This window comes from Oncorhynchus mykiss, chromosome 1 (assembly GCF_013265735.2).
Source record: "Oncorhynchus mykiss isolate Arlee chromosome 1, USDA_OmykA_1.1, whole genome shotgun sequence".
Lineage (NCBI taxonomy): Eukaryota > Metazoa > Chordata > Actinopteri > Salmoniformes > Salmonidae > Oncorhynchus > Oncorhynchus mykiss.
Window position 1 is genome coordinate 90,529,677 of NC_048565.1, and position 12,776 is coordinate 90,542,452.

Consider the following 12,776-nt stretch of genomic DNA (forward strand, 5'->3'; position numbering starts at 1 on the left):
CCCTACACAGCCTCTCACTTAGGGTCCAATGTTTCCCATGTTGCTTGGAGACTCAACACAATATAGAAAAATCATCCTTAACAAACAATGGGTAACTTGCACCCAATTACATAAATCCACATATATGTTGAGTCCAAGTGTAATGTTCATGCAGGCTGTACTTGAAAAGTACTATATATACACAAAACATTTGATTGAAAGACGGGTGCCCTTGTCAGAATCCCCATAACAGTTCTGAGATAGGACTGTATAATAGAATCACAGCCATCTGTTTGCAAAGGAAGTGTGTTGTTGTCGAACAGCGCATCTCTGAAGAGCACTGTGCACAAAAACAAATTACTATGTAACTAACTCGAGTAGATGCAATGATAAGACAAGTTGATTGACTCCTCCTCTATATGAGTTCAGGGAATTGAACACAAGGATCAAAACCAGGAATGACCTTTTCATGAGACCTCAATCTTGTATAGGCTATGATGAAAAGCACAAAATCACACAAACAAAAAATATGAATCTGTTTCCATAAAGCTGTGCGTGTGCGTGTGCGTCTTCTGTCTTTTGAGGACTGGAATGACAGCTAATTAGGTGTTCCACCCCTTGACGGACAGAGGTTATACGCCCACAGCAACAACAGCAGACTAACAACGTGCGGTATAGGCTAGAAGTGTCACTCAGACACGTTCCTCTTGCCTCTGGACACCGGAGAAATGCACTATCTAGCCGCAGCACAGTGGAAATATGTTTTTTTGGAGGAGCGCACCAGTGCGCACTGCTTGGAGTAGCCTAATCAGCTACACGTGTATAACACACACGTTTCGTGGGAAAATACATCTGTCTGTAGTGGCTGTACTACTGGAATTTACATAAAATCCTAGAAAATGACAACGGCAACAGAAATGGGGTCCACGAAAATAACACCCGAGGTTCTGCAAGAGATGCTACAACATTACAATTTAACGCGACAAGAGTTCATCGAGTCTTACAACATCCAGCCGCTTGTCTACGTCCCTGAGTTGCCGTTGGGCGCTAAGACTACTTTCGTCATTATGTATGCTATCATATTCGTCCTGGCTTTGGTTGGGAACAGTTTGGTTGTCTACATAGTGGTGCGTAAAAGAGCAATACAGACCTCCACTAATATCTTCATCTGTTCTCTGGCGGTGAGCGATCTTCTTATCACATTCTTCTGTATCCCGTTCACCTTGTTGCAGAACATCTCCTCGGAATGGCTCGGAGGTGAGTTCCTATGTTCCATGATTCCATCAACAGCTGTCTGCTCTGCACGGAATGTCTACTGGTTGAATTAACATGATTTCCGCGTCGTTTCAATGAAATTACATTGAACTAAAGTGGAATTAGACGTTGGATTGATTTATGTGCCCAGTGGGGTGCCTACTGTCATTGATAGTTTGAATAAACTTTAGAAGCCTATATGTAATCGTTGTGGTGTTTTTCATCCTATAATAATATGGATGTGCATTCAATTTGGCAGTAGTTTATGAATATTATAATCTGAGCCTTGACACTGATTGATTTATGAACGGGTTGTGTTTGCAGAGCGTTTTTTAAAATAATTTCAAGAGAATCTCAGTGTATTATTGCCTTCTGGTGCCTTCTACAGTTTAATGAAATTGATAGATGTGGGTCACTCAACCCATCAGTCAAAAATGTTGACGTTAATAACCAACCAACCAACGTGGGAGGTAATAGGCTACAGAGCAGTGCCTTACCGAGTATTTTATTTCCATAGTTGTTGTCTAAGTAAACAGTTTTTAATCGATGTTCTGGTTTTTGCCGGACATTAGGGTTTATAGGTGGCTTGAGAGTTATTTCACCTTTTTCAGTATTTCACACAACATTTAGAGCAAGCAATATCACATTCGTTTTGTGATTAAAGGTTATTCTGTGAATTGTCACAAAATAGCCTATCTTGTTTGAATGGGTGCGTATCAGCCTTCTAGGGGACTATACATCCAAGCCAAGGGGATTTAGGAGTGAAGGTTACCAACACACGAATTTCCCCATGCAGTTATATAACGAGAGCCATACCGGCTGCAGTACACAGGCAGCTCAATTATGATATGTTGCCCAATTCTTCACAAAAGAGCTGATTTGATTGGTCAAAATACCAATTAGTGAGAAAAGATCGGAATTGGTCTGTGTAATCGCAGCCAATGAGAACATATGAGGAAACTTCTGCTTGTTCCATGTACAGTGTGTTTTTTTTGAGTGACACTTCTAACCCCTTCTCTTCATAGGTGTTCTCATCTGCAAGACGATTCCTTTTGTTCAGACTATGGCCATAGTGACGGGGATTCTCACAATGACCTGCATCGCCGTGGAGAGGTACCAGGGAATTGTCTACCCCTTGAAAATGAGGAGGCAGTACACTCCGAAAAGAGCATACAAGATGCTAGGTATGCTTTTAAAAATAAACACTCCTTCTGCTTTTGTGTTAATGGTGTATGTCAGTGAGAACAGAGAAGGAAGGGTGGGGAAGAGGATAAATGAGAGAGGAGAGTGGGAGAAGAGGAGAGGAGAGTGGGAGAAGAGGAGAGTGGGAGAAGAAGAGGAGAGGACTAAAGGTCACTAGGTACAGACGTTGTGAGAGGATAGTAAGATGAAAGATGATGGAGATTTTTTTTTAAATGAATTGGATAGTAGCCTATGAGAGTTCTTCAGTTATGGTTGAATTTCTTTCATAATATACCAATAAAGTGGAGTGTGGTGTGTAGATAAGTGGGGAAAAACATAAAGCTCTGAGGCACTGACAACAAAAAGAGAAGGAAAATGTCTTGACCTGACCTCCATCTTTTATCTGATCTTTATCATCTTTCATCTTACTATCCTCTCACAATGGTAGTGAAATTAACATGAATACATTCTCTGGCAACAGCTTTGGTGTACATTTCTGCAGTCAGCATGCCAATGGCATGCTCCTCAACTTGATACATCTGTGGCATTGTGTTGTGTGACAAAACTCCACATTTTAGAGTGGCCTTTTATTAACCCCCAGCACAAGGTGCACCTGTGTAATGATCAAGCTGTTTAATCAGCTTCATGATATGCCACACCTGTCAGGTGGATGGATTATCTTGGCAAAGGAGAAATGCTAACTAACAGGGATGTAAACAAATGTGTACAAACATTTTAGAGAAATTCCCTTTTTGTGTGTATGGAACATTGCTGGGATCTTTGTTTGTATTTTTGTTCAGTGTGTATAGGAGATTGGGTGCCATTTGGTACGAGACCTAACTCTAACCAAACACTATGGCATGATGCTAGACTTGTGTGTTGAATTCATATGTTAAACATACAGGATAGGAACATTCTATTCCAGCTACCCAAGGAACATTCTATTCCAGCTACCCAATAGATATACAGGATAGGAACATTCTATATCAGCTGCCCAATCGATATACAGGATAGGAACATTCTATTCCAGCTACCCAATAGATATACAGGATAGGAACATTCTATTCCAGCTGCCCAATAGACATACAGGATAGGAACATTCTATTCTAGCTACCCAATAGATATACAGGATAGGAACATTTTATTCCAGCTGCCCAATCGATATACAGGATAGGAACATTCTATGCCAGCTGCCCAATAGACATACAGGATAGGAACATTCTATTCCAGCTACCCAATCGATATACAGGATAGGAACATTCTATTCCAGCTACCCAATAGAAATACAGGATAGCGTATTGCAACAAACTCATTGTAATACACAGCTAAAATCTATTAATTAAAAATATGATAATGGTAAAATTTTACACACACATGAAGGTACAAATGTGAAAAATTGGTGGATACAGTGTTTTGGAAAGAAACTCTTCATATGTGTACAGTATATGATGTATTACTTGTGGTATTGTGAGGAAGTCATTGTATTGAGACATGTCTTCTTTGTGCAGGACTTGTATGGAGTGCATCAGTGGTTGTGGGATCCCCAATGCTGTTCGTACAGCAACTAGAGGTATGTCAAGCCCCTCCCAGCACAGCTACTATAGCTTCAAATCAAATCCAAAACGCTTACAGTAAACATCCTGGCACCAAAGAAGCTGACCTGACCTAACTTAACCTGGCCTAACCTAACCTAACTTAACCTGGCCTAACCTAACTTAACCTGGCCTAACCTAACTTAACCTGGCCTAACCTAACTTAACCTGGCCTGACTTAACCTGGCCTGGCCTGACTTAACCTGGCCTGGCCTGACTTAACCTGGCCTGGCCTGACTTAACCTGGCCTGGCCTGACTTAACCTGGCCTGACCTGACTTAACCTGGCCTGACCTGACTTAACCTGGCCTGACCTGACTTAACCTGGCCTGACCTAACTTAACCTGGCCTGACCTAACTTAACCTGGCCTGACCTAACTTAACCTGGCCTGACCTAACTTAACCTGGCCTGACCTAACTTAACCTGGCCTGACCTAACTTAACCTGGCCTGACCTAACTTAACCTGGCCTGACCTAACTTAACCTGGCCTGACCTAACTTGGCCTGGCCTGACCCAACTTGGCCTGGCCTGACCTAACTTGGCCTGGCCTGACCTAACTTGGCCTGGCCTGACCTAACTTGGCCTGGCCTGACCTAACTTGGCCTGGCCTGACCTAACTTGGCCTGGCCTGACCTGACTTGGCCTGGCCTGACCTGACTTGGCCTGGCCTGACCTGACTTGGCCTGGCCTGACCTGACTTGGCCTGGCCTGACCTGACTTGGCCTGGCCTGACCTAACTTGGCCTGGCCTGACCTAACTTGGCCTGGCCTGACCTAACTTGGCCTGGCCTGACCTAACTTGGCCTGGCCTGACCTAACTTGGCCTGGCCTGACCTAACTTGGCCTGGCCTGACCTAACTTGGCCTGGCCTGACCTAACTTGGCCTGGCCTGACCTAACTTGGCCTGGCCTGACCTAACTTGGCCTGGCCTGACCTAACTTGGCCTGGCCTGACCTAACTTGGCCTGGCCTGACCTGACTTGGCCTGGCCTGGCCTGACCTGACCTGACTTGGCCTGGCCTGACCTGACCTGACTTGGCCTGACCTGACCTGACTTGGCCTGGCCTGACCTGACCTGACTTGGCCTGACCTGACCTGACCTGACTTGGCCTGGCCTGACCTGACTTGGCCTGGCCTGACCTGACCTGACTTGGCCTGGCCTGACCTGACCTGACTTGGCCTGGCCTGACCTGACCTGACTTGGCCTGACCTGACCTGACTTGGCCTGGCCTGATCTGACCTGACTTGGCCTGACCTGACCTGACCTGACCTGACTTGGCCTGGCCTGACCTGACCTGACTTGGCCTGACCTGACTTGACCTGACCTGACTTGGCCTGACCTGACTTGGCCTGACCTGACCTGACTTGGCCTGACCTGACCTGACCTGACCTGACTTGGCCTGGCCTGACCTGACTTGGCCTGACCTGACTTGGCCTGACCTGACCTGACCTGACCTGACCTGACCTGACCTGGCCTGACCTGACTTGGCCTGACCTGACCTGACCTGACTTGGCCTGGCCTGACCTGACTTGGCCTGACCTGACCTGACCTGACTTGACTTGGCCTGACCTGACCTGACTTGGCCTGACCTGACTTGGCCTGACCTGACTTGGCCTGACCTGACTTGGCCTGGCCTGACCTGACTTGACTTGGCCTGGCCTGACCTGACCTGACTTGGCCTGACCTGACCTGACCTGACTTGACCTGACCTGACCTGACTTGGCCTGGCCTGACCTGACCTGATTTGGCCTGGCCTGGCCTGACCTGACCTGACTTGGCCTGGCCTGGCCTGACCTGGCCTGACCTGACCTGACTTGACCTGGCCTGACCTGACCTGACTTGGCCTGACCTGACCTGACTTGACCTGACCTGACTTGGCCTGACCTGACCTGACCTGACTTGGCCTGACCTGACTTGGCCTGACCTGACTTGGCCTGACCTGACTTGGCCTGACCTGGCCTGACCTGACCTGACTTGGCCTGGCCTGACCTGACTTGGCCTGGCCTGACCTGACCTGATTTGGCCTGGCCTGACCTGACCTGACTTGGCCTGGCCTGGCCTGACCTGACCTGACTTGGCCTGACCTGACCTGACTTGACCTGGCCTGACCTGACCTGACTTGGCCTGACCTGACCTGACCTGACTTGGCCTGACCTGACTTGGCCTGACCTGGCCTGACCTGACCTGACTTGGCCTGGCCTGACCTGACTTGGCCTGGCCTGACCTGACCTAACTTGGCCTGGCCTGACCTGACCTAACTTGGCCTGGCCTGACCTGACCTGACCTAACTTGGCCTGGCCTGACCTGACCTGACCTAACTTGGCCTGACCTGACCTGACCTAACTTGGCCTGGCCTGACCTGACCTAACCTGACCTGACCTAACTTGGCCTGGCCTGACCTGACCTGACCTAACTTGGCCTGACCTGACCTGACCTAACTTGGCCTGGCCTGACCTGACCTAACCTGACCTGACCTGACCTAACCTGACCTGACCTGACCTAACTTGGCCTGGCCTGACCTGACCTGACCTAACTTGGCCTGGCCTGACCTGACCTAACTTGGCCTGGCCTGGCCTGACCTGACCTGACTTGGCCTGGCCTGACCTAACCTGACCTAACTTGGCCTGGCCTGACCTAACCTGACCTAACTTGGCCTGGCCTGACCTAACCTGACCTAACTTGGCCTGGCCTGACCTAACCTGACCTAACTTGGCCTGGCCTGACCTAACCTAACTTGGCCTGGCCTGACCTGACCTAACTTGGCCTGGCCTGACCTGACCTAACTTGGCCTGGCCTGACCTGACCTAACTTGGCCTGGCCTGACCTGACCTAACTTGGCCTGGCCTGACCTGACCTAACTTGGCCTGGCCTGACCTGACCTAACTTGGCCTGGCCTGACCTGACCTAACTTGGCCTGGCCTGACCTGACCTAACTTGGCCTGGCCTGACCTGACCTAACTTGGCCTGGCCTGACCTGACCTAACTTGGCCTGGCCTGACCTGACCTAACTTGGCCTGGCCTGACCTGACCTAACTTGGCCTGGCCTGACCTGACCTGACCTAACTTGGCCTGGCCTGACCTGACCTGACCTAACTTGGCCTGGCCTGACCTGACCTGACCTAACTTGGCCTGGCCTGACCTGACCTGACCTGACCTAACTTGGCCTGGCCTGACCTGACCTAACTTGGCCTGGCCTGACCTGACCTAACTTGGCCTGGCCTGACTTGACCTAACTTGGCCTGGCCTGGCCTGACCTGACCTGACCTAACTTGGCCTGGCCTGACCTAACTTGGCCTGACCTAACTTGGCCTGGCCTGACCTGACCTAACTTGGCCTGGCCTGGCCTGACCTAACTTGGCCTGGCCTGGCCTGACCTAACTTGGCCTGGCCTGACCTGACCTAACTTGGCCTGGCCTGACCTAACTTGGCCTGGCCTGACCTGACCTAACTTGGCCTGGCCTGACCTGACCTAACTTGGCCTGGCCTGACCTGACCTAACTTGGCCTGGCCTGACCTGACCTGACCTAACTTGGCCTGGCCTGACCTGACCTAACTTGGCCTGGCCTGACCTGACCTAACTTGGCCTGGCCTGACCTGACCTAACTTGGCCTGGCCTGACCTGACCTGACCTAACTTGGCCTGACCTGACCTGACCTAACTTGGCCTGACCTGACCTGACTTAACCTGGCCTGACCTGACTTAACCTGGCCTGACCTGACTTAACCTGACCTGACTTAACCTGGCCTGACCTGACCTGACCTGACCTAACTTAACCTAACCTGGCCTGACCTGACCTAACTTAACCTGGCCTAACTTAACCTGGCCTGACCTGACCTAACTTAGCCTGGCCTGACCTGACCTAATTTAGCCTGGCCTGACCTAACTTAGCCTGGCCTGACCTGACCTGACCTGACCTGACTTGGCCTGACCTGACCTAATTTAGCCTGGCCTGACCTGACCTGACTTGGCCTGGCCTGACCTGACCTGCCCTGACTTGGCCTGGCCTGACGTAACTTAGCCTGGCCTGACCTGACCTGACTTAGCCTGACCTTACCTGACCTAACCGAACTTAACCTAACCTGATCTATCTTGACCTAACCTAACTTAACCTGACCTAACCAAACCTAATCTGACTTTACCTGACCTGACCTAACCAAACTTAAACCTAACCAAATCGGTCGCTTTCAGAATCACTCCAGAAAACCAAAAGCTGTGATTGAATGATTCATTGATGTGTTTCCCCCTCCATTCCCAGGTGAAGTATGACTTCCTGTACGACCACCACCACGTGTGTTGTCAGGAGCGTTGGCGTTCCCTGATCCACAGACAAGTGTACACCACCTTCATCATGGTCGCTCTGTTCCTGATGCCCATGGTAGCCATGTTGTTTCTCTACACACGGATAGGGATAGAGCTGTGGATCAGGAAGAGGGTGGGGGACTCCTCTGTCCTGAACACCATGAACCACAGAGAGGTCAACAAAATATCCAGGTACTCTACATATACGCAGACGTCTTTCATTGTGATAGATATAGGGAAGAATGAGAGATGGGAGAGAGGAGCCAGGAGAGGACTGGCCACCCCTCAGAGCCTGGTTCCTCTTCACCAGGTACAGCCAGGAGAGGACTGATCACCCTTCAGAGCCTAGTTCCTCTCTGGAATGAGAGATGAGCCAGGAGAGGACTGACCACCCCTCAGAGCCTAGTTCCTCTCTAGAATGAGAGAGGAGAGATGAGCCAGGAGAAGACTAGCCACCCCTCAGAGCCTGGTTCCTCTCTACCCAGTACTGGCAGGAGAAGACTGGCCACCCCTCAGAGCCTGGTTCCTCTCTACCCAGTACAGCCAGTAGAGGACTGGCCACCCCTCAGAGCCTGGTTCCTCTCTACCCAGTACAGCCAGTAGAGGACTGGCCACCCCTCAGAGCGTGGTTCCTCTCTACCCAGTACAGACAGGAGAGGACTGGTCACCCCTCAGAGCCTGGTTCCTCTGTACCAGGTACAGACAGGAGAAGACTGGCCACCCCTCAGAGCCTGGTTCCTTTCTACCCAGTACAGCCAGTAGAGGACTGGCCACCCCTCAGAGCCTGGTTCCTCTGTACCAGGTACAGACAGGAGAAGACTGGCCACCTCTCAGAGCCTGGTTCCTCTCTACCCAGTACAGCCAGTAGAGGACTGGCCACCCCTCAGAGCCTGGTTCCTCTCTACCCAGTACAGCCAGGAAGGGACTGGCCACCCCTCAGAAACTGGTTCTTCTCTACCCAGTACAGTCAGTAGAGGACTGGCCACCCCTCAGAGCCTGGTTCCTCTCTACCCAGAACAGCCAGAAGAGGACTGGTCACCTCTTAGAGCCTGGTTCCTCTCTACCCAGTACAGCCAGTAGAGGAATGGCCACCCCTCAGAGCCTGGTTCCTCTGTACCAGGTACAGACAGGAGAGGACTGGCCACCCCTCAGAGCCTGGTTCCTCTGTACCAGGTATATACAGGAGAGGAATGGCCACCCCTCAGAGCCTGGTTCCTCTCTAGGTAACTGCTGATTGTAAAAAAGGCTTTATAAAATGCACTGTATTTATTGATTGAGGTGAACTGATATGAAAAGTTGAAAGCACCTGGGTGTTGAACCGCGGTCTGAGTTGACTGGAGTTGGCAGCACTATTGCCAGACCATTCAGGCACACAGAGAACTCTTCTAAAATCCCAGTTGAAATGCATTGTGCAGGATGACACCTGCATGTCTCTCCATACAGGAAGAATAAAAGAAAGGGAATAAGCGCGAGAAGGTTAGAACATTCTTTATTGATTTTCACAGGAAGAAGAAGCGAGCTGTAAAAATGATGATTACCATCGTTCTGCTGTTCACGATCTGTTGGGCTCCGTTTCATACCGTTCACATGCTGTTTGAGTACAGTAAGTATATGATCTATCCCACTACAATAACGACAATAGGGCTAGGTCTAACAAGCTGAAATAGGGTGTAGTACATATAGCATAAACAATCACCAGGTTCACCTTTACATTCAGGTTTTAACTGTAACTCAGATGCAGGTGTAAATCTTACGGTTCAGCATGTTTTTTTATTTCATTTCACTAACCACGTTTCCATTAAACCATTTCATGCGGATGAATTACCTGATGCATGAAAACAAAAAGTCACGACAAGTCTGATTGAAACATGACATGTCGGTACAAGACTGTGCTGACAAAACTATTTGTTCGTTCGACGTGGTGGGATCTTTTTTGTGTCGGTAAAATTAATTATATGAGAAATGGCGGTGGAAACGCCGCGATGCGCAAATGATTAATATAATAACCATCATATCTAAGTAAAGTTGGAGTCACGTGATGATATGTTGTGTGGTCCTCTCACTACGACTCGGGAAAACATGCCGTTTATTAGCCTACAGATTAAATCAATTATGTTCAACTTCACAGGGTGGTGAATGTGCAATGAGCTTGATGCTCCTTTCCAATAAATGTCGAGGGTCTTATTCTGGTGACATGGTGATCGATGCTTGGCTGCCGTTTCACAAATACACATAATTGGACTCTTTTTCATAATGATCTCATAATGTAGGTAGCCTACCCGCACTGTGTCCGCGAGCTGTTGACTAGCGCTCATGTACCAAGACCAGAGTGAGCACGTCGGCTATATAATGTAACAGTTTTTGTGATACAAGTATCAGTCGAGCTGGAAATGCGATGGAAACCCATTAAACTTGTATTTTTCCATTCGGTACATGAAAATGTAACAGTAAAAGTTATGTTTATATGCACTACATCACGCACAGCCTCTTATCGGGGCTCTCGAGTGGCGCAGAGGTCTAAGGCACTGCATCTCAGTGCAAGAGGTGCCACTGTTGTACCTGGTTTGAATCCAAGCTGTATCACATCTGGTTGTGCTTGAGTCCCACAGGGCGGCGCACAATTGACCCAGCGTCGTCCACTGTAAACAAGAACATGTTCTTTTAACTGACTTGCCTAGTTAAAATTGAAAACGTTTAAATCAGCAAAGTCTGTTTTTTTGTTTCTTAAGAGAAAAAATTGTAGTGATGTCCTATATTTGTTACTGTATTGTAATTTCCCCAAAATTATAATGAAAAAATCAGTTTGATGGAAACATCTCTGGTGGAAAATGCAATATTGTTATATGGAGATTTTAGAATATTCAAATGAAACTCTGTCGCAAATTGGATGGAAACCTAGCTACAAATATTGTCTAAATACAGCTAAACTAATCCCTAAAAACCTTCCTTTCATCTAGACAACCTAGAGGAGAACTCTGACGAGGGGACGGTGAACATGATCATCGCCATCGTCCAGGCCATCGGCTTCTCCAACTCCTTCAACAACCCGATCATCTACGCCTTCATGAACGAGAACTTCAAGAAGAGATGTGTGGCTACCTTGTCCCGCTGCCTCGGGAAGCCCTCCAACCACCGGGGCGGCGCTGTGGAGACGCCCAACAACCCCACTGTACTCTTTATTAGACCACTGAAGAGGGAGGCCTTCTCAGAGACTGGAGGTGGGGCTAATGGAGGTTTGGCGCAGGGTGTGCTGGAGAACGGTCCGTCTGTCTCCTCTCAGACCTCCTCAGCCTTAGCAGGGGAGAAGATGACGGAGAACACTCAGCTACCCAGTGAACAGTGTAGATCTGTTGAAATAGTCTCGTTACAGACTTAAAAAAAGAAGCACTCCAGTCTCCTTTTCACCTCATTTATCCAAGTGTACATTACGGGATAAATTAGTACAGGTTCAGAAGCGTACCTTTTGGAAAAGGTACAAATGATCCTATTTAGGTTACCACCACAGTGACAACGCAGTCTGTTCCTTTAAGTGGCAAAAATGTACCACTAAAACGTTTTTGGGGTGTTGTTTTAAAAACTGTATGGTGCAAAGCCTTATTTGCATATTTCCCAGGGTGCCTTTCAAGTGAATTTTAGAGTTACCAGTACCTGTTTGCTAGTGACACAGACAACAAAGTGATATGGAATTCTCATTGGAATGCAGCCAGAGTTAGAATATCCCCAAATTTTAACTTTTAAATCACCCTCAAACGGCATTTAAAATGACTGCCAAAGTAGGAAAGATTGATAAATGAGACTCCCTAAACCATCTAAACAGGAACAACCATCTCAGTAACGGGTGAAATAAGTCCAACTACTAACAGATTGGATGAGTAAAAAAAAAAAAGTATGTTATCTATCTCTGTGTAGCATAAGATCAACCAAACATATTGAAACAAACAATTCTAAAAATCAACCTGCGAAAGTGCATGCTGGGAAATATGAAAATGGGATTGGTTTTTGAGAGCATATTGGGTACAAAAATGTACCATTATACTAGATTATCTGCAAATGTACCCTAAAAAGGTACTCAACAGTACCATGTGAGATTATGTGTACCTCTTAAGGTACATTGTGTATTTTAATATTTTTGTACACCAGGAAACAACGCTGTCCCCTATTCATACCTTTTTTTTCTGAGTGTGCATTCGGAAAGTATTCAGACCCCTTGACTTTTTCCACATTTTCTTATGTTACGGCCTTATTCTAAAATGGATTGAATAAACATTTTCCCTCGTTAATCTACACACAATACCCCATAATGACATCACAATACCGTATAATGACATCACAATACCCCATAATGACATTACAACACCCCATAATGACATCACAATACCGTATAATGACATTACAATACCCCATAATGACATCACAATACCGTATAATGACATCACAATACCCCATAATGACATCACAATACCGTTTAATG

At 47.8% G+C, this 12,776-nt stretch overlaps 1 protein-coding gene across 1 annotated transcript; it reads left to right on the forward strand.

Moving 5' to 3' along the window:
* Positions 1–614: 614 nt before the first annotated feature.
* Positions 615–12,571, forward strand: LOC110532996 (pyroglutamylated RF-amide peptide receptor-like). The gene is made up of 6 exons (XM_036988542.1): positions 615–1,236; positions 2,259–2,417; positions 3,924–3,985; positions 8,262–8,497; positions 9,811–9,908; positions 11,263–12,571. The coding sequence occupies exons 1-6, from the start codon at positions 879–881 to the stop codon at positions 11,679–11,681; spliced, it is 1,332 nt and encodes a 443-aa protein (XP_036844437.1). The 5' UTR covers positions 615–878; the 3' UTR covers positions 11,682–12,571.
* The last annotated feature ends 205 nt before the right edge of the window (positions 12,572–12,776 follow it).

Coding starts and splice junctions, on each gene's coding strand:
- LOC110532996 (XM_036988542.1), top strand. CDS start 879: ATGACAACGGCAACAGAAATGGGGTCCACGAAAATAACACCCGAGGTT. Junction 2,418..3,923: donor AAGAGCATACAAGATGCTAG/GTATGCTTTTAA, acceptor TTCTTTGTGCAG/GACTTGTATGGAGTGCATCA. Junction 3,986..8,261: donor TGTTCGTACAGCAACTAGAG/GTATGTCAAGCC, acceptor CTCCATTCCCAG/GTGAAGTATGACTTCCTGTA.